General features: G+C 43.5%; 1 protein-coding gene across 1 annotated transcript in view; it reads left to right on the plus strand.

The window, feature by feature from the left end:
* The window catches only part of XPO6 (exportin 6), a 654,194-nt gene that overhangs the window by 149,372 nt on the left and 486,040 nt on the right, over nt 1-18,782 (plus strand). The window contains exon 6 of the mRNA XM_078663046.1: nt 13,204-13,281. Coding sequence (XP_078519172.1) covers nt 13,204-13,281 — 78 coding nt within the window. The remainder of the gene's footprint in view (nt 1-13,203; nt 13,282-18,782) is intronic.

An 18,782-nucleotide genomic window follows, 5' to 3' on the forward strand; every position in this document is an offset into this window, starting at 1 on the left:
TTCTAATGATGTGAAACCCCATCTGTATATATAAAATCCTTCAAATATAGAATAATAATAAATAATAATCCACATTTGTAAAGCGCACAATCACCCGTAAGGGTCTCTAGGCGCTGGGGACCGTCGGGAAGATTAAGCAAGCTATTGCCCAGAGTCACATGGTGCTGGGCTAACCTGCCGCCGGAGCTGGGGATCGAACCCTGATCCCCAGATTCCAGCGTCAGTCGCCCTGGCCGCGGTAGAAATGTATATCACTTAAATTAAAATGCTCTTTTTTTAGGTAACAATATGTTTGAGGCATGTGTTGCTGTAGATACACATGCTTTGCATACTCCAGCCATCTAGTGGTCTGGATGTGTGCAAGTTGTTTTTCTTCGAAGGTCTTTTGAGTCACGAGGTAAGGTGACTCCTCCTCTTGGTAATAGTGCAAATGGGCATCAACTCCATTGTTAGATTGTTTTCTTTCCACCATCTGGTTCGGACGTGTATTGCCGTGCTGTGGTTCAAGACTGTTTTCGGGATCCTTTCGGTGGGTAATCCACTCTTCCTTCATTGGTATTGTTTCAATTGCATTTTCCTTCCTCCCGTATCAAAGTTTGGAAGACTGTCATTCATCCGGGTGGCACGTTTTGATAGCGGCCTTTGGGCCTTGCCCATTTGGGCTATCTTTTACTCTCATTCGACTCCATCCATAGTACTCTGCTGATGGAACTAACTTTGTTTCGATTCTGTCCCCAGTACCAGTCTAAGTACCCGCAGACCAACCTTCACGAGGTCTGTAATCTGTGCTTATCCCACGAGCACAGAAGAAAATTGTGAGGGCTGTTGATCATTTTCAATCAAAATAGACCCTGTGGGACCGTCTGGCACAGAGAAATGCAGAGACCTGAAATCGAACACACGCCGATATCTGCGGACAGGAAGATGTCGAACAAGAAGAGGAAGGTCTCGAGGCCTCTGGGACCTTAAAAGAGGGAACCTTTTCAGGAAATTCTGACTCCGACTTGGAGATCAATTTGGAGTCGCACGATCTGTGGCCGGGTTAAGGTGCTGTGAGTACTCAAACCCCTCACCTGCCCACACTAAAACTCTTGGTTTCCAAACAAAAAAGGCCTCTGGGTCTCCGCTGCCATCTGGCCATGGTCGGTACCGAGATTCAGCTTCAGCTGCCCCACCTTTTGGCTTTGCACCGAAAGCACAGTTAAAGCCCCACCGAGCTGAGATTCCACCTCTTCGGCTCCAACCACTCTGGTTCAGAAAATGAAAACTGGTTCGGTACCAAAACCAAACTCTGCTCAATCTACTCTCCCAGAGCCTATTTGGGAACAATGAGGAGAGACTTAATCTGAAAGGAAAACGGATCCACATCCATCCGGGTATTCGCTGCCTTATTGCAAAGACTGCATCAGTGCCTTCTTCCAAGTGGCAAGCCAATTTTCAAGAAGACATGAACGGATTATATTATTTACCCTGTAAGCATCTGTTCTTGGCATGTAGTGCTGTAGATTCCCATGCGCCCACCCTCCTCCTCGGACACCTTTGGCCGTTGCCACTCTTATCTATACTTTCTTATGCATGGACATCTCTTTACTAATACTTATACTCCATTCTCACCATCCTGTGGGAAAACAACCTTAACGGTGGATTGCTGCCCATGCTATTATTATCAAGAGAAGGAGTAACCTTACCTCGTGACTCGAAAGACCTTCTTCAAAGAAAAACTACTTGCACTCATCTGGACCCAACCCTGGATGTCAGGAGTATATAAAGCATGAGAATCTAAAGCACTACATGCTAAGAGCAGATGCTTACAGGATAAAATGATCCTTATACTTGATAGACTGGGTTAAGTCGCATTGTAAGCGTTCTCTATATGCAGTAGTTCAGTTACACGACTTCAAAAGTCACAAAAATCTTTGATTCACCCTAGATAGTTAAATGTTTAGAGAATGTTCTTACCAGAATCCATAATATATTGCATATACAGTAGAAGCATTCCATTATATCGTGGACTGGAAATTGCTAGGGGTAAGCTTGTACATAAATATATATACAGCTATAATCAGTCAACAAAATTCTATCCAATACATAGACGATTAATAATTATCAGTGTTCACATATCACTGAAATTCATAGCATTTGTTATTTATTATAATTGTGTAGGTAAAGTTTTATAGAAACGATCTCCAACTCAAAACAAGTCCAATAATTATATAAGCTTATTTTTTGATCTGCTACATATTGAAATATACTTCTATTTTAACGGTGCACAATTTTGGTATTTCTAGTATATCTTCTCCACATATTGAGTTTAAGCCATATGTATAACCTAATGTGTTTTATATTATCCATCTATATAGGACACGCACTCAATGCATACGCGTAATACTTTCTTGAATTTCTGATATGTTACATTCACTGTACAGATACATGTGGATGTAAAAGTCAAGACATAAGAATCATGAATAAAAGATATTTAGTTGATTAGAAACCATTAAAATCTAACTAAATTACATAAAATAGGATGTTCATGATGTATCGTTTTATTTGTACAAATAGTGGGGTAACATTTGAAGCTACATTCTAGTAAACGTATATGAAATGTGGCGTTCTGAACAGACACCATCAATGTATCACTATTTATCTCTGAAATGATGATCTGCATTAATGTAAAATGCATTCAAAAAGCAAGAACCATAAGTGTTGCCGTGAAACTTATTTCAGTGATCGTCGGGCAGCAATGTGTTTCGCATTTTTACATACCCAAAAATTACTGGCAGTGGTGTTCTGATCGGATGCACATAGTAAGTGATGTTCTGACCTGAAGCAATTTGAATACCCCTGTGCATTTAAGTCTGTACCGTTTGATAAGAAAATGTAGAGCACGAGTCAATCGATTGCTGCCATTTTGGAGCATATTATTGCAATTCCTTAGTTTCTCATGTGTAGCATTTTGTGTAATCCTTTAAGAGCTACACAGCAAAGAAGAGAAGTATTTACAATGTTTTCATATTTAAAGGAGCCTTTTAGATAAACACTTTTGGAAAAGGGCCTCTTTTTGCATGGCTGCCCCCACTTTTTGTCAAACTGTTGATGTACTTTGACTGAGTGTGCCCTGGGTTCCTGCCGACCAGGTACCCAAGCCCTATGTTCTTTCTCTAAACTGTAGTGATGCAGCACCCATTTGGCACATCTCTGGCCACATGTAAGCCCCTTGTAAAAGGTACCATAGTTACTAAGTGCACTGTGACCAAGGCAGGCCTCTAAGGGTGCTGCACTTATTGTGTCACCCTTAGAGGCCCTGTACCTTTACACACACAAACCGCCATTGCAGGCTGTGTGTTTTGGTGCACAACAAAGTGAAGAGTCGACATGGCACACATCCCTGTTTGCCATGCATACAATCCACTGCCCTGGCATAGGTTAGCCACCCCTCTAGTTTATTTATTTATTTATAGTGTTTTATATAGCGCGGACAAGACCCGTGGGTATCAGAGCGCTTTACATATGAGATTACAGATTGTCATTATATAAGCAATTATAACAGCAAACATATATGGAGGTAGAAGGCGATATACTATCTAGGATGGTTACAAACTGACATAGAAGGTTAATAAATTGACATTATAGTAGCAATTAAAACAGCAAAACAAATATGGAAGGTAGGAGGCAATATGCTATCTAGGGTGATTAAATAAATATATTCCTAACGCCTGATCACTTAGCGATAAGTGGTGCATATGGTTTAGGTTGTGTCATAGTCGTACAGACAAGTTCGATGAGGTAGGATTGTAAATTATTATCAGAGCAATGTCAGAGTAATTACCAAAGGGTAGAATGGGTATGACTAGTTGTAACGATCATAAATATTCACATGACAAGGTAGGGGTAGTATCTTTGGTGTGAGACATAGTGCAGATAACACCTAAATATGAGGTAGCGATAGGGTGTACAGCCGAGGCTTGAGTGGATAGTCATAGCTAGAGTGGTTAGACATTTGTCTTATTGGTCTTCCAATTGTTTATGATGGCTCCCGTCCTCTTTGGCGTAAAAAGTTTGTGCCACTGGTCTGTGGTCATCTCTATGTAGGGTATTTACTCATCATATGGCTTTTCAGTTCCCTTTTAAATGCTGCAATATTTTGAATCTTCCTGATATAGGGTGGGAGTGAATTCCAGACTCTGGGGGCGGCTCCTGAAAAAGCTCGGTCATAGGTCTTTTTTTTCCGGAAGAAGGCCGGCCGTAGTAGCAACTCTTTAGCGCTTCTCGTTGATCTGTTACCTCCCGATAGCTTGATTTTCTTGGCTAGATATCTCGGCGTGTTGTAGTGGACCGCTTTGTGTGTGATACAGGCCATCTTCATTTTAATTCTAGCATCGTAGGGTAACCAGTTTAGTGCCTTCAGGTGGGGAGATATGTGATCGAATTTCCTCGTTCCCGTGATAAGTCTTGCCGCTGCGTTGAGACAGGCTTTTAGCGGAGCAGTGGATGTTTTTGGTAGGCCAGCTAACGTAGTGCAGCCATATTCGATCCTTGAGATAACTAGCGATTGGATAGCAAGTTTTAGATCTGCTTCTGAGATAAAGGGTTTCAGTTTCCTTAGATAGTTCAAATGGAAACGGGCGCTCTTAGCCATTGCATTGATGTGTTCTTTCATGTCTAGGTTCTCGTCTAGTGTAATTCCTAGAGATTTGGCTGAATTAACAAGTGTCGGAGTGCAGTTAAGCGCAGTCACCATTTTAGCCCATTCCTTTACCTCTGGTTGACTCCTTGTCGGTGAGATTAACAGGAATTCTGTTTTGTTGGCATTAAGTTTCAAATGGTTGGCTGTTAGCCAATGCAACGCTTTCTTTAGAGTTTCATTCATAAGGTCAATGTCATCACTGCAGGCAATCTTCATATATATTTGTGTGTCGTCTGCGTACATGTGGTAGGAGATCTGTGAATTCCGAAGAATCTCTGTGAGAGGTTCTACATATAGGTTGAAGAGATCTGGGAATAGCGTTGAACCTTGAGGGACCCCTATTGTGTTAGGCATGGGGAGGAGATTGCTTGGTTGACCAGGAATAGCTGAGTCCTGTTCTGCAGGAAGGAGTTAAACCACTTCAGAACATTTCCAGATAAACCCATCCTGTCATGTAGTCTGGTCATCAGTATCTCATGATTTAGTTGGGTGCACTGTACCAGTGGTGAGGGTACAGGTGCATGAGGCCTGTACCCCTACAGTGTCTAAGTCACTTCTTAGACATTAAGTGCACTAATGCTGGGAGTTTGTCATTACGAACTCCAGAGCACCATAATGGCGTTACTGAAAACTGGAAGTTTGGTAGCCAACGTTGCAGCAGGAGCATTTTCAGTTTGCTTTGTCCGTTTCTGCCTTACTAGTACCCCATGGTTGTTCATGACATTGTTGGCGGTGGTCACCGCCAAGCTTCATAGGTTGGGGATACCAGTATTCCCCTACCCTGATGACTGGCTGTGAAGGTTGCCTCGCCACAATCTGTTGTGGAGCACCTCCTGATGATTGCAAATCTCCTTGGCATTGTTGAGGTTCAGGATCAGGCCAAAGTAGCACTTTTGTTGGGGCTATCCTTGATACTGTTAAGTTCAGTGCTTTTCCTTCTTTGCAACGAGTCCAGGACATTCAGGCTATGATCCTGATGTTTCCTGCTTGCTCCTGGACCTCTGTAAGAGCTGTTCTGAGGCTTCTCTGCCTTTTAGCTTCCTACATCCTCTTTGACTGCTACGCCAAGTGGCATATGTGGGCTCTGAAATGGTATCTGAAATTTCAATGAGCCCAGCACTAAGGCTATCTGTCAAACGCCATTTAGATTTTGGAGGAAACTGCACAGATTCAGCAGTAGTGGCTTCTTGATTGCATTTTGACTGGTGGCAGAGCCCTTGCCCTTCCCCAGAGCGAGTTGATGGTGCTGACTGAGTCACTGCTGGGTTGGGGAGGTCTTATCAAAGTGGTGGAGATGAGTACTTTGGTCTTTGGTGGAAACATGGCTCCATGTCAGTTTGCTGGAGTGTGGACCTTTCTGCCATTGATCAGTATGATGCTGGTGCTAGTTTTCATGGACACTACCACCACCACCAAATGTGATACTGCAACAAGCATGGCGAAGTGGGTCTTGGGTCCTGTGCCATGAGGCTCTACGACTCTAACCTTGGCTGAAGCTTTGTCACGAATAGTGCCTACACCCCTAGGTGGCACACTACATCTTCTTGCAGAGGTGAGAACCAGCGTTTGTTCTTTTTGCAACTGTTGAACGGACAGTGTGAAAGGTTTTGTGCATTGGAGGTGCCATAATAACACTTGCTAAGAGGCATTCTGGCTGGAATAGGACACAGGACTGCTATACCCCTTCCTGCCACTGCCTTAAGTTTAAAAAAAGATCAAGAATGACCAGGTCTAATTCATCCTAGTGGCTCCTTTGAGCAACTGGGTCCTTGTTGAAGTACCCCACCCCGCATCTTTTGTCTGGTTTGTGATGCAACTTTGAAGTGTACTGGGTTCTTGCTAACCAAGTACCCAGTACCAGTGTTCTTTCCCTAAAACTGTACCACAGTTGGCACAACTACAACAATCCCTATCCGTCCCTAGTAAATGATACCCCTGATACATAGGGCATTGAGACTGAAGAGGGTTAACTGGGGCTGCAGCACAAATTGTGCCACCCCAGAGACCCCTCACCAAGACAATGCAAACTGTCATTGCAGGCTGCGTGTCTTGATGCAGAGAAAACTGAAGATTAGTCATGCACACATCCCTGTGTGCCATGCCCCCATACACTGCATGAGGTATAGGTAAGACACTCCTACTGCAGGCTGTGTGGCCCTAAGGCAGGGTGCACTATATCCCATGTGTGGAGATCTCTGCATGAGCAGATATGACCCTTCTATATCTGAGCCATTCTTGGATATTGTAAGTGCACAGGGAAGCCATAGAGAGTATGTGGACTGGATTATTGTCATTATGGGTTTCCTAGCTCCATAATGGCTTCACTGTACACTAAAGTGTTTGGTACCAAACATCTCGTTTTAAATCCTCACTGAGGCCAGTGTTGGATTTATTAATACATGTACACTGGAGACCCTTTATAGGTTCCCCATAAAACCTACCAAGCACTGGTGTGGACTCTGACTAGTGTTAGCCAGCCTGCCACCACCAGACATGTTTTTGACCTCATGGGGTGATGGCCAGCGCAACAAAGCCTGCTCTGGGCGGAGGTGCTTCACACCTCCCTCAGGACAGGATGGCCTTCCGAGGCGGGAAGCTTCAAAGGTGAAGCCACCTTTGAAATGCAACCCAGGCATCTCCAGATAATGGATTATGCCAATCCTCCTTTCCTGCTCCACTTTTTGGCGGGAGGAAAGGCAGTAAAATTAGTTAGATGAGGAGGTGTGCCCACTTTCAGCCAGCACCTCCCCAAAGGTGTGGCACGCGATGTGGACCCCAGGTTTGCAATTCTACATCTTGAGATGGTAGGAAAACAAACTGTCAGGGATAGGGTAGTGTCCCTTCCCACAGTAAGTGGTCACTTAGAGGGTGTAGACACCCTAAAAGTAGGTAGCCCTTTGGCTACTACTTTTCTCTCCCTTTAACACCCCTAAATTTAGTATTTAGGTGTGTTAGAAATGGGATTTCTGGTTGGATAGGGTATGCACCTAAGCCAGGCAGAACCTACCACTCTAGTCAAGGCAAGGGAGCTAAACACTAAAGGTAACCCCTGCTCACCTCCTTGGTAGCTATGCAGAGCAGTCAGGCTTATCCCAGAGTCAATGTGTGAAGCGTTTGCGCAACACACTCACTCAACAGTAACACCCTATTCACACCACAAGAAAGACTCCACACACGGTTATATAAAAATTTCCTTTGTATTCATAAGAACACATTAGACCACAATCGCATATATCACGGTGCAACTAGGCACTTGTCATGACATCACAGGGATTACACAAACCACTTTGCCAATCGGGCAATTGTCATAAGCATTCTATTCGATGACGCTCTGTCCATGCAGGATCAAAGACGTACGCTATGCTATGCGGAAAAAGCTTCACCACACTGAAACTTTTCCGAAGACTCTTTCCTTGGATTTCTCTGAATTGCCGGAAGACTGTCACCCAGGCTGTCTCTCTAAGTCGACTGGACTACCGAAACATACTTTGTCTGACTACCTTTTTTGGTGTAGACCAATCTTACCAAGTTTACAAGAGAGAGCACATGCACTTTAGCATTGATCAGCAGTGATAAAGAGTCATAAAACCACTAGCAACAACAGGTCAGAAAAAATACAGGAGGAAGGCAAACAGTTCTGCAAAAAGGGCCAAGTCCAACAAGGTTGCATCCCTGGACCTTGCAACTTAGATTCGAAGGATACAGAGAAGAAAAGGACAGAGATGAGCTGCTGACCCGGGGACTGAAGCACTGCTGCTGAAAATTGGTGCCAAACCCTGCCTGCTGGCTTAAGGACTCTACATTTGTGGTGTGCGGTCTCATCCTGCAACTGTGAGGCCTCCAAGAACCCCAGAGCCCCCACAGCCTATAGCAAAAAGCCAAAAAACCTCCCTAGGAGTAAAGTCTCCGCTCCCCTGCGACAGCAGGCAACGAACCGAAGAGACTGTTTTACCGACTTGCTACTCCCCGGCGACTCAAAACTCAGCACCTGGACCAAAAGTGGGATACCTGCTCTGAACGGTCGGATCTGTCCCCCCCCTTCAAGTTTGGGGACACCTGGACGGGACACTCTGCAGCATTCACCAAGATAAAGAGTTCACTCTGGACTCCAATTGCCCAGAAATCAAGCAGTCGCAGAGACCCCCGAGACCCACTTTGTGAGTGGCCCAGCTGTCCCGAAATCACCTCTCCAAGCTTCCTGCTCTGTCCGTGAGGACATCTTAATGCGCGCCGCCCGGCTGACCTATCCACTCTGCATTTAGGCCATCTGGCCTGGGTACCTGGAGAACCAGCTGTGCTCCCTTGGTCCTGAGGCCCTTGCCACCTGCTCCCTCGAGTTGAACCTCTCAGAATTACTTTTCAGTTCCTTGGTGCAGTTTTTCAGGTGGTCCCCTTCTTCGTACCGCACCAGCTACCAACAACCTCAGCACCTTGCTCCTGGCTGAATCCGGGAAGATGCACAGAATTCACTGGTGAAACATTGGACCTCGCCTTGCTAACTACCGAAATCCAAGAGGTGAACCTTGAAAGTAGTCTGTACAATTTGACATCCTTTGTCTTTTTCCCTATTGACGTTAATGATGCGTAATTACGCACAAAAGTGATTTATTTTGCAAACTATAAAATTTCATAAACCTAAAAGTACTTGCTGTAGAACAAAGTTCTTGGTGTGTAAAAATATATATAAATAGATATTTTTGCAAATTGGTCTTGGATTTATGCACTGCCCCCTGATGAGCCTAACTGCTCACCCACACTTAGACAAATAGAGTGTTACTATTATCTACTTTTGCCTCTGTTTACCAATCTGGGTCCCCCTGGACTTTCTGCATTGTGTACTTCATTTTAGTGCACTAGATAGTCCGCTTCCCATATCTCCCGTTTGGGTCTGTAAGTGGTTCCTAGAACTTCTGGACATGAGCAAGTTAGCCTCTGATCAGGCTCCTACGTCAAGAGGATCATCTGTCACAACAACATTGTAGCGTCCGTCACTTGAGCCTTCCTGTCTACACCTCCATCCGTGAAGATTGAGAGGCTGCAGCTCACTGCATTTGATCTGCCACCTGAAGTGGTGGATGTTATCCTTATAGTGAGGCGTTCTTCGACAAAGTCCTTTTACGCTAGGTGTTGGGAGAGATTTGTGGAGTTGTTTGGACTCTGTAAAACTGACCGCTTACAAGCTAAGTTGTTGAATGTCTGTTTTGTTTTGGCGTTGACTCAATAAGGCATTACTGTTGTCATGAAGTAAGATTACTTGTCAGCCTTTTCGGTCTTTTGTTTTTACCAGACGAAACGTCCTTGTTTAAATCACCTGTTGTCAAGCAGTTTCTTAAAGGTGTGCCCACTTGTTGCCTCCCAAATTACTTGTGATGCAGCAGTGAGACCTTAACTCGGACTTCTTGTTTCTCATGTGTATGCTCTTCGAAACGATGCCCAGCTGCTCATATCTTTTTCCAACCTTGAAGACGGACTTCCTCATTGCAATCACTTCAACTCATTGCGTGAGTGAACTTTAGGCACTGCCAGTATAAAAGCCCTACATTTTATTTTCAACACATACTAGTGCTGAAGACGCGGGCGACCTTCTTGCCTAAATCCGCCTCTCTTAAGCTTTGGGTGTTCCATCACTCTCCCTTTATTTGCCCTTCCTCACCCTTCGAAAGTGGAGGAGATGATCCATCGATTTGACTCAAAAAGAGCTGGAAGCTTTTGCATTGATGGAATCAAGGACCAACTGGTTGGACGATCTGCTTTTTGCAGGGTCCTCTGAGACAAAGAAAAGTATAACTGTGAAGAAAAGGACTCTGTCAAGATGTTTAGTCCATTCCATTAAGGTCTGTACTTGCCAAAAAAGCCAATTTTGATCAGGCGCCGTCTTTGATACCTCTATGTATAAATCTCTTACACCAATATGTTAAGATAGAAGGTGCAGACTGCTGAGCTGGAGCCTGTTTTGAGCCACAAGGGCGAAGCTGATAACACTGCGTTGGCACAGAGTGCCTTCCCTTGACGTTTGCCAGGCTATGACGTGAGTGTCAGTGCATATGTTCACTAAGCAGCACTGCCTTGACAGCCAGGTACTATGGGATGGGAATTTTGCCCTTTCAATCCTGCAGAACTTTTTAGTTTGAGTCCACTACACAGATTCTGCACTTCTGTGAGCTAATGCTTAGGCATATATCCTAATGTGAGGACTCTGCAGTTAGAAGTATCCACTGATAGAGCCTCACCAAAGGTATGTAAATTGTTCTTTCTGGTATATGCTCTATCTAACCGCAGATTCCCCACCACTCTCCCATCTCCCTCTTTTGTGGAGTGGCTGCTTTTTAACATCTAAAAAGTCAAAAGTTATGAATTTGAACACTGGTTCCGAGGATTGTGTCACGGTCAGACGCGACTAACATCTGTGTGCAAGGATTGCGCTTATATGAGGCTTAAGTTCGTCATATTCAGGGTGGTATGGCGCCTCATAATGGCATAGAGCATTGCAGAAAAGTTTCCTGATGCAGTTTAATGCCTGGAGAATGTTCTAAAGGCAAGGAATTTGTGGTTAAATAGATTATCCACCAGAAAGAGCTTTACCGTGTGTCTTTGTTTCATAAAAAATTTAATTCTGACCAGGCACACAGAGAGAATAGCATTACAACTGTGCGTCATAACATAAAAGAAAAATAAGTTTTAACTAATGTTAATACGACACCTCAAAATCTTATTGTCAAATTCCTTCACTTGTGCTGATAATCTGACAACTATACCTCCACCAATTTAGGAAAATCAAACATCTTCCCTCCTCCAACAAGCTGAGATTAACAGCCCACGCCATGGTCATCTCAAGAATTGACACAGTTAATGCTATCCCGGCAGGATTTTCCATATCAACAGTGGCTCTACCAAAAGCCATCTTCCATTCCACTTCCGGAATCTTCTTGGAGAAAAAAAGATGTAACATATATTTCCAGCTCATAGAGACCTCAATTGGCTACCACTCACAGCACAGACGAAGTTCAAGTTAGGCTGCATCACCTTCAAAGCCTCTCATAATAACCTATCTACCTACTTAACCAACCTTCCCACACTATCTGGACGAATAAGACTATCATCAAGACCTCCCTAATTTTAGGGACATCTATCTAAGATTGCTTTAGCACTCATCTTCTTGAGCAGATTTCTCTGCTTCTTTCCCTAAGATGCAATCCCAACATCCTATCTTTTAGGAAAGGCCTCAAGACCTACCTCTTCAAATCTTACCTCTGTGGTAAATGTTCATACTTTTCGTGGCCCTCACCATGCTCCACCTTTAACAACTCCCTCACTTATTATTGTCATATCTGAATAGACTACAGGACATATAGTCAGCTGTTTTATTGTGATCTCCCATTGTTCCATCCTTCTGTTCCCTTCCCATCCGTCTCTCTCCCCATATTCCATTTTTGATGTTCCTCAACATACTAATGTAATCTGTTTAGTACTCTGTAAGTGCCTTAATATCTGTATGGTGAGAAAGCGCTTTACAAAACCTTTAATTAATTAAGTATACATTAAAAGGGCATTTAAAAACATAAATAATTTGACATCCCAGAATTGTTGCAAGCATTGATTATTACAACAAGATGATGGAATGCTTGAATTGATCAACCACTCTGACCGCATCTCAGTCCATTGTTATTTTGCACACCATGTCACCTCAACTTGGATCCAGTCATGTGCAAAACAGCTTTGACTGCTCCAATAGGAGCAGTTCAACCCAAACTCCAGGCTAGGTCCTCCCTGACCAGGAACACAACAACCCAGTACTGGTTTAGTTATGATTATTGCTCACAGGCCAATTTTAGCATGCTTCCAGTGGCACAAGAAGCTTGTGATACATGTATGGACATACCTGCACTTAGGATGTCAAATGCACCCAACAACAAGGTGACTGATGGAATGCTTGAATTAATCTCTGCCATTGGCATGGCTTGGGGGGGGGGGGGGGGGGGGGTGGTCACATCCCAATCTATCATTTTCCGCCACCCGAGCTACCTCAGTTTGGACCCAGCCATATGGAAATCAGCCTTGACCTTGCTCCAGTGCGAGCACTCCAGCCCGAAATGCCAGGCCAGACCACATTTCAGAACAGCTTATTTTAACGTCTTGAGTTATTTTGTATTATGCGGAGATCATTTTTGCATGATGACCAGGTGCATATAGCTCCGTGTTATAAACAGAGTATCAAAACACAAACATTCATATACAAAAAGCCCTATATTGAAATGTAGTTCCAAGTACTATCAGTTTCTCTTAATACATAAAAGTACCATATATATGGGCCCTGGTAAGCAAAATCCCCAATTACTTTCTTTAAAAAATCAAGTTTTTCAATGCGAATATTGAAATTCAATACTCCAAATGTAATATTGAATGGATCTTGCCACCATATTGTGAGTTAAATGGATATCAGCTGTTGGTTGATTGTAAGTTTATATTACTCCTGGTGTTGTTACACAGGCCTGTCTCACTTCATCACTGTTTCTTGTTAGGTATTCTGGAGACCATTTGGGATAAAAACAGTGTGACTGCTGCTACTCCACCTCCTTCTCCTACCTCTGGAGACAATGGTATGTAAGCATTAATGTCCTCTTTTGTATGAGCTAGATGTTTTCATGTGTTTTACATGTTGTTGCATAATGTGAGGCCAAAGCTTCACAAATGTGTCAGTAGAGCTCTTTGTAAAAGAACTCTTGAGGTTTTGTAATTATACTGTATACCATGGCAAATCAAACAGGCACATCTTTCCGAAGTATAGACTGCAGTTTGTGCCTTGCTGTGTATTTAGGTATATGGTAGGTGAATCATACAGTACTTGAGGTAATTGTAAGAAAGTGCCCCTTTTTGACATGGTCACCCACCCCGCATTTTGCCTGGTATCTGATGCAATTTTGACAAGCGCACTGGGATCCTGCTATCCAGGTCCCTGGTGCCAGATCTCTTTACCTAAAACTATACAATTGTTCTCCCTAATTGGCAATACCTTTAGCACCTGTAAATCCCTAGTAAAGGTTTCCCTGGTACTTGGGGCAAGGAGGCTAAAGAGGGTCCCTAAGGGCTGCAGCATATTTTGTGCTACCCTAAGGGACCCCTCAGCACCAACATGCAAACTGCCATTGCAGGCTGTGTGTCATGGTGCAGGGAACAGTCAAGACCCAACATGGCTCACTTCCTGTCTGCCATGCCTACAGACATTGCATGCAGTATAGGTAAGTCACCCCATGTCAGACCTTACAGTCCTAAGGCAGGATGTACAGTTCCCAATTCTGATTATTGTGTTGATCTTGATTACAGTATTCCCCTGATGAAGGTATTGTTATACCGAAATGCATTGGGAGTAACTGAGAAAGTTGATGGGATGTACATGAAGTAATGTACCACAAGACAGAAGAACAAAGCAAAAGAAAAAAGAAAACTATCATTAAAATACGATGTTTTTCATTTAATTAGTCTGTATTTTTTGATGCACAGAAATATGCATATTGTTTTGGTTGAATGAATTTGCACAACCGTTTTTTTCAAACATTGTGACATTATGTACTACTGTGGTATATAGGGCACCCCGAGGGGGCTTGTGAATAGTGCGTCGCTTTCAAACAGTATCTGTTTGTGTTTTCACTTCCTGTCTGCCATGCCTACAGACATTGCATGCAGTATAGGTAAGTCACCCCATGTCAGACCTTACAGTCCTAAGGCAGGATGTACAGGATGTATGTATATGTGGGGGCATATCTGCATGATCATATATTCCCCTCTGATGTCTAAGTCGATTCTTGGATATTACAAGAGAACAAGGAAACCATTTTGAGAACAAGTGCTGGACACTGTTGTTTACAAGTTCCCCAGCTACATGATGGCTTCACTGAAACTAGAGATGTTTGATATCAAACATCTCATAGTAATAAACCCACACTGATTCCAGTGTTGGATTTATTAACACATGCACCCAGAAGACACCTTAGAGGTACCCCTGAAAAGCTAACGCTAGTGTGCTGGCTGATTGGTGTAGACCAGTCTGCCACCACACACAGGTTTCTGACCACCCGCAGATGAGAGCCCACGCTCTCGGAGGGCAGAAATAGTGCCTGTTTCTACCGAAGGTGGTGTCACATTCTCCAAGCAGGATGGCTAAGTGATAAGCATATCAAGGCAGGAGGCTTCAAAGGCATCTGCCCCCTTTGATATGCGACCCAAGGCTTCCCCAGACACGGGAAATGCCACCCACTGTCCTGGGCCCATTTGGCACAGCGACTGGTGGAAAAAATAACTAGTCAAGAGGCGTGTTCTCCTCTCAGACTAGTACCACCCCTTAGGTGGGCTACCTGATGTGAACACGAATTTTAGCATCCCGCCATCTCAGTGCAGTCGGAATTTAGGTTCTCTGGTTCAGGGTTATGCCCACTTCCCACCCGCAGGAAGTGGTCATATAGAGGGGGAAGACACCGTAAAGGCAAGTAGCCCATTGGCTACTACCTGTCACTCCCCTTAACACCCATAAATTAAGTGATTAGGTGGCATACCGGACATCAGGAAATCTTATTCGATGAATCCAGAAGAAGAGGACAAGTAAAAGCCGCAAGAAATGTGAGAACTGAAGGCTTGCGGTGGACTTTTGGCAACAAACCCTGCCTGTCGTCATCAGTCTCCACAGTCCTAACCTGCTACTCGTCCTGCAGCTGAACAGCTTCCAAGAACCCCTGGAGATATCCAGCCCTTCGCAAATTGCCAGCAGTGTCCCTTGGAGTAGAGGAACTACTCTCCTGCAAGTTAGGTTTACTGAGTTGCCACTCCCTGGCCAGCCCAAAGCAGCATCCTCCCAGGAAGAGGACCCTGTGCTCCTGAAGGTCCGATCTGTCAACCCACCACGTAAGAGGACACCAGGGCCAACCGGGGCCACACAGGACATATAACCTGTATACTGGCCCTCTTACAGCAAACTGAGCCAGTGAGAGTCCAATCCAGACACCCTCTGTACCAAGACTGAGCAGCTGTTGAGGGACGTCAGCCCTGCACAGGCCTACTTTGAGTGGCCCAGCAGTCCTGATTTGCACCCTCAACTGGTGAGACACACAACCGCACAGAGCTCAGCCAACTTTTATACTCTTCTTCCTAGCACCCCAGCCTTTATACTAATGAACTGGCTGTGCCTCCTTGTTCCCCGGACCCTTGTGGCCCAAGTCGCCTTCTTGGGAGCACCCGTACTTGTCCCCAAGTCCCTCTTTGCAGCCTGTTTTGAGGTGCCCTTCTTCCTTCCACCAGCATAGTACACACCGCTACCAAACCGACCAGCACCTCTGCACCCGGACGCCCCCAGCAGGTAACTAATAACTGTTAGTGGTTCTTTGGACCTTGGCTCCTCCTTATGATCCCAAGTCCTGAATGAGACCTGCAGAAACCAATCATAAATATCAGTATGCAACATATGCCTTTTCTTCATTAGGGAAGCATTGCTACGTAAAGGTGCATTTAAGTGAACTGTTAACTTACCTGTGAAAATTCATATTTAAAGAAAGTACTTGCCTGATAAAGTTCTTGATATCAAAATTTATATAAAAACACAAGTTATTTTTTTCAATTGGTCTTGGATTTGTTCTTTTTTTTTCCTGCAGAGTTTTATATAGCGCGAACTTGACCGGCAACCAAATCAGGTATCAGAGCGCTTTACATAGCACCAGTTACGTTACATGAGGACACACATTCATTTTTGTTAGGCACGGGGAGATTAAGTGATTTGCCCAGAATCACAGGATGTTCAGTGTCGTTACCGAGACTCGAACCCAGTTCCCCAGGTCCGAGTGTTAGTCTCATTTATTGCCTCAGTACAACAAATGCTTAGCATTGCCCTTTGGTAAGCCTAACCTGCACGCCCACACTACCACAAAAGAGACCATTTAGTGTTATACATTTTAACTTTGTAAACCAATAAGGGTTTCCTGGACTCTACACAGTATACCTCGTTTTGGTTTACTATATAAAGAGCCAGATACTACACTAATGAAGTGTAACTGATTAACCTTTCTGTGTGTTTGTAGTTAAAAAGTACTATTTAACATTTGCTATCATCATGAACATGTTTCCTGTCTGGTTCAGGGAGTTTGATGTGTTACCAATCTTTGTTGTCATTCATTTCTGATAATGTAACAGGTAGATGATACAATCATAGTTTGCCAGTTTGCTGTGTTTGAGAGCCATGTATTATATGAAGATGAGTTGGTTGACTTCCAATGTCTTAGGATTTCACTCTTGGTCATCATTATGGTGGCAACTAGGCATCAGTGGCAGCGTTCTTTTGACTTCACCTGTTCCTGCGAAGTTATCCATAAATGCCATTTTCTAAAGAGTGGCTAGTATTTTTTTTAAGAAAGTACAGGCTAATCTTGTTTCAAATCTGGACCTTGCCGTATCTGAATGGGGGAGGGGGGAGCAGAAGCTCATCTTGTGAACCAATCTCATTCTGAGGCACGTCAGCAGATCGACGTAGCAATAAAACCTGCTCTCATAAGCCTGTATGGAGTTTATTACAGTGGTTTAGGGTCCGAGCATTGGCCTTCTTTTTCTGTTCGCCATACCTCAAAATGCTGAATCGCGTCATTTCACAAAAGCATTTAATATACAGTAACCTTGGTTTGAATGCTTGACATTTTTTTTCTCATCTCGGTGTACACTTTGTCGACCAATTTTAGAACTTTTAACTTATCACTGTTATTCACAACACTTGATGTAAACATTCTTTGTTACCAAGTAAACCAATGAACAAGTTGGGTGTAGATTGGTCATGGTTCAAGGAGCCAATGCTGTAAGCCAAAATGGTGCTCTTATTACTGCTATGAGTCCTGACTCCAAATGTGGAAGTTGCTTCTGGTGATTCCCTAACCGAAGAGGCAACAGAGAAGAATAAAGGCGCAACAAAGAAGGGCACTGCAGAAGAGGCCTCAGAAAACCAGTTCTGGACCATTTGAACCTGTCCGTATGGAAATCCAAAGTTAATTTCCTGAACTCATTACGAGTTCTATTTTTTTTACAAAAAAAAGTGGTCTACTCTGAAGTACAAATTCTAAAATATATTTAAATGCAAGCTGCTAAATAAGTAATCACAATCTGACCCTATCATTTTTTTCATTGAATGTCCAAATGGCAGTCATTTTAGCTACTTAAATTTATTTGAGCCATATTGGAAGTAATGGAGGAAAATTACACGTGAAAATGTCTTCGGAATAAAAAATGTCCTAGGCTTCACCAAGCATTCCTGTATAAGCCTAAATAGGTAACAAATTGCGTTCAGAGCTGTATAACTCCGAACCCATTTTAAGCTGTGAGTATCCCCATGCTCTACTAGAACCTGGTGTTTCCACGTCAAAGTGCACACATCCGGCGACGTGTGCAAACTACCCTCAAGTACACAGTCTATGTAGCCTTGTCCCCTAAAATATATTATTTCATGATTCTCCATCGACATTTCAGTCCAAGTGTTTCGTGTTTGCTGTGTTGAAATGCAGACCTGACAATGTGTGCATCTGATGAGTTCACTTTCTCCTAAACGTTTACTGGGAAGTTGTACAAATCCATCCTGATATGCCCTTCTGGTTTAGAACTTCCCCATTTTGTATTGTTTACTTGGTGAGTTTGTTTCGTCATACATTTACCCAATACTGGTGACATTTTTATAGTTTGGTGACATGTTTATAGTTTGCTGTGATAATGCATGTACTGACAAACAAATGCTTTCCTTCTAATTTCCTTGTGTGGCACTTCCACAAGATGCTTTCTCTTGGGCTTGCTGGACTTGTCAAATAGTCAATCCTAGCCTATATGTTAGGTCATTAGCCTTGTCTCAGAATTTGGAAGTGTACTGTAATCTTTGTATTTTGCACGCAACACATTTGTCACACTTTTCACAGTAGATTGTTTGTCTCTCTCTTTAGCCTAGTTAACTGCAGCTTTCTTACTGTGCTTCCAAAGGCCAGTTTTGCTTTGTGTGGTGACTTCCTTTATGATTTCCACAAGCTGTTTTAATCAAACTAGATTGAATTCTGTGCTCATCACGTGATTGTACACTGAAGCACTGTGTACC

Source organism: Lissotriton helveticus, chromosome 10 (genome assembly GCF_964261635.1).
Source record: "Lissotriton helveticus chromosome 10, aLisHel1.1, whole genome shotgun sequence".
Classification (NCBI taxonomy): Eukaryota; Metazoa; Chordata; class Amphibia; order Caudata; family Salamandridae; genus Lissotriton; species Lissotriton helveticus.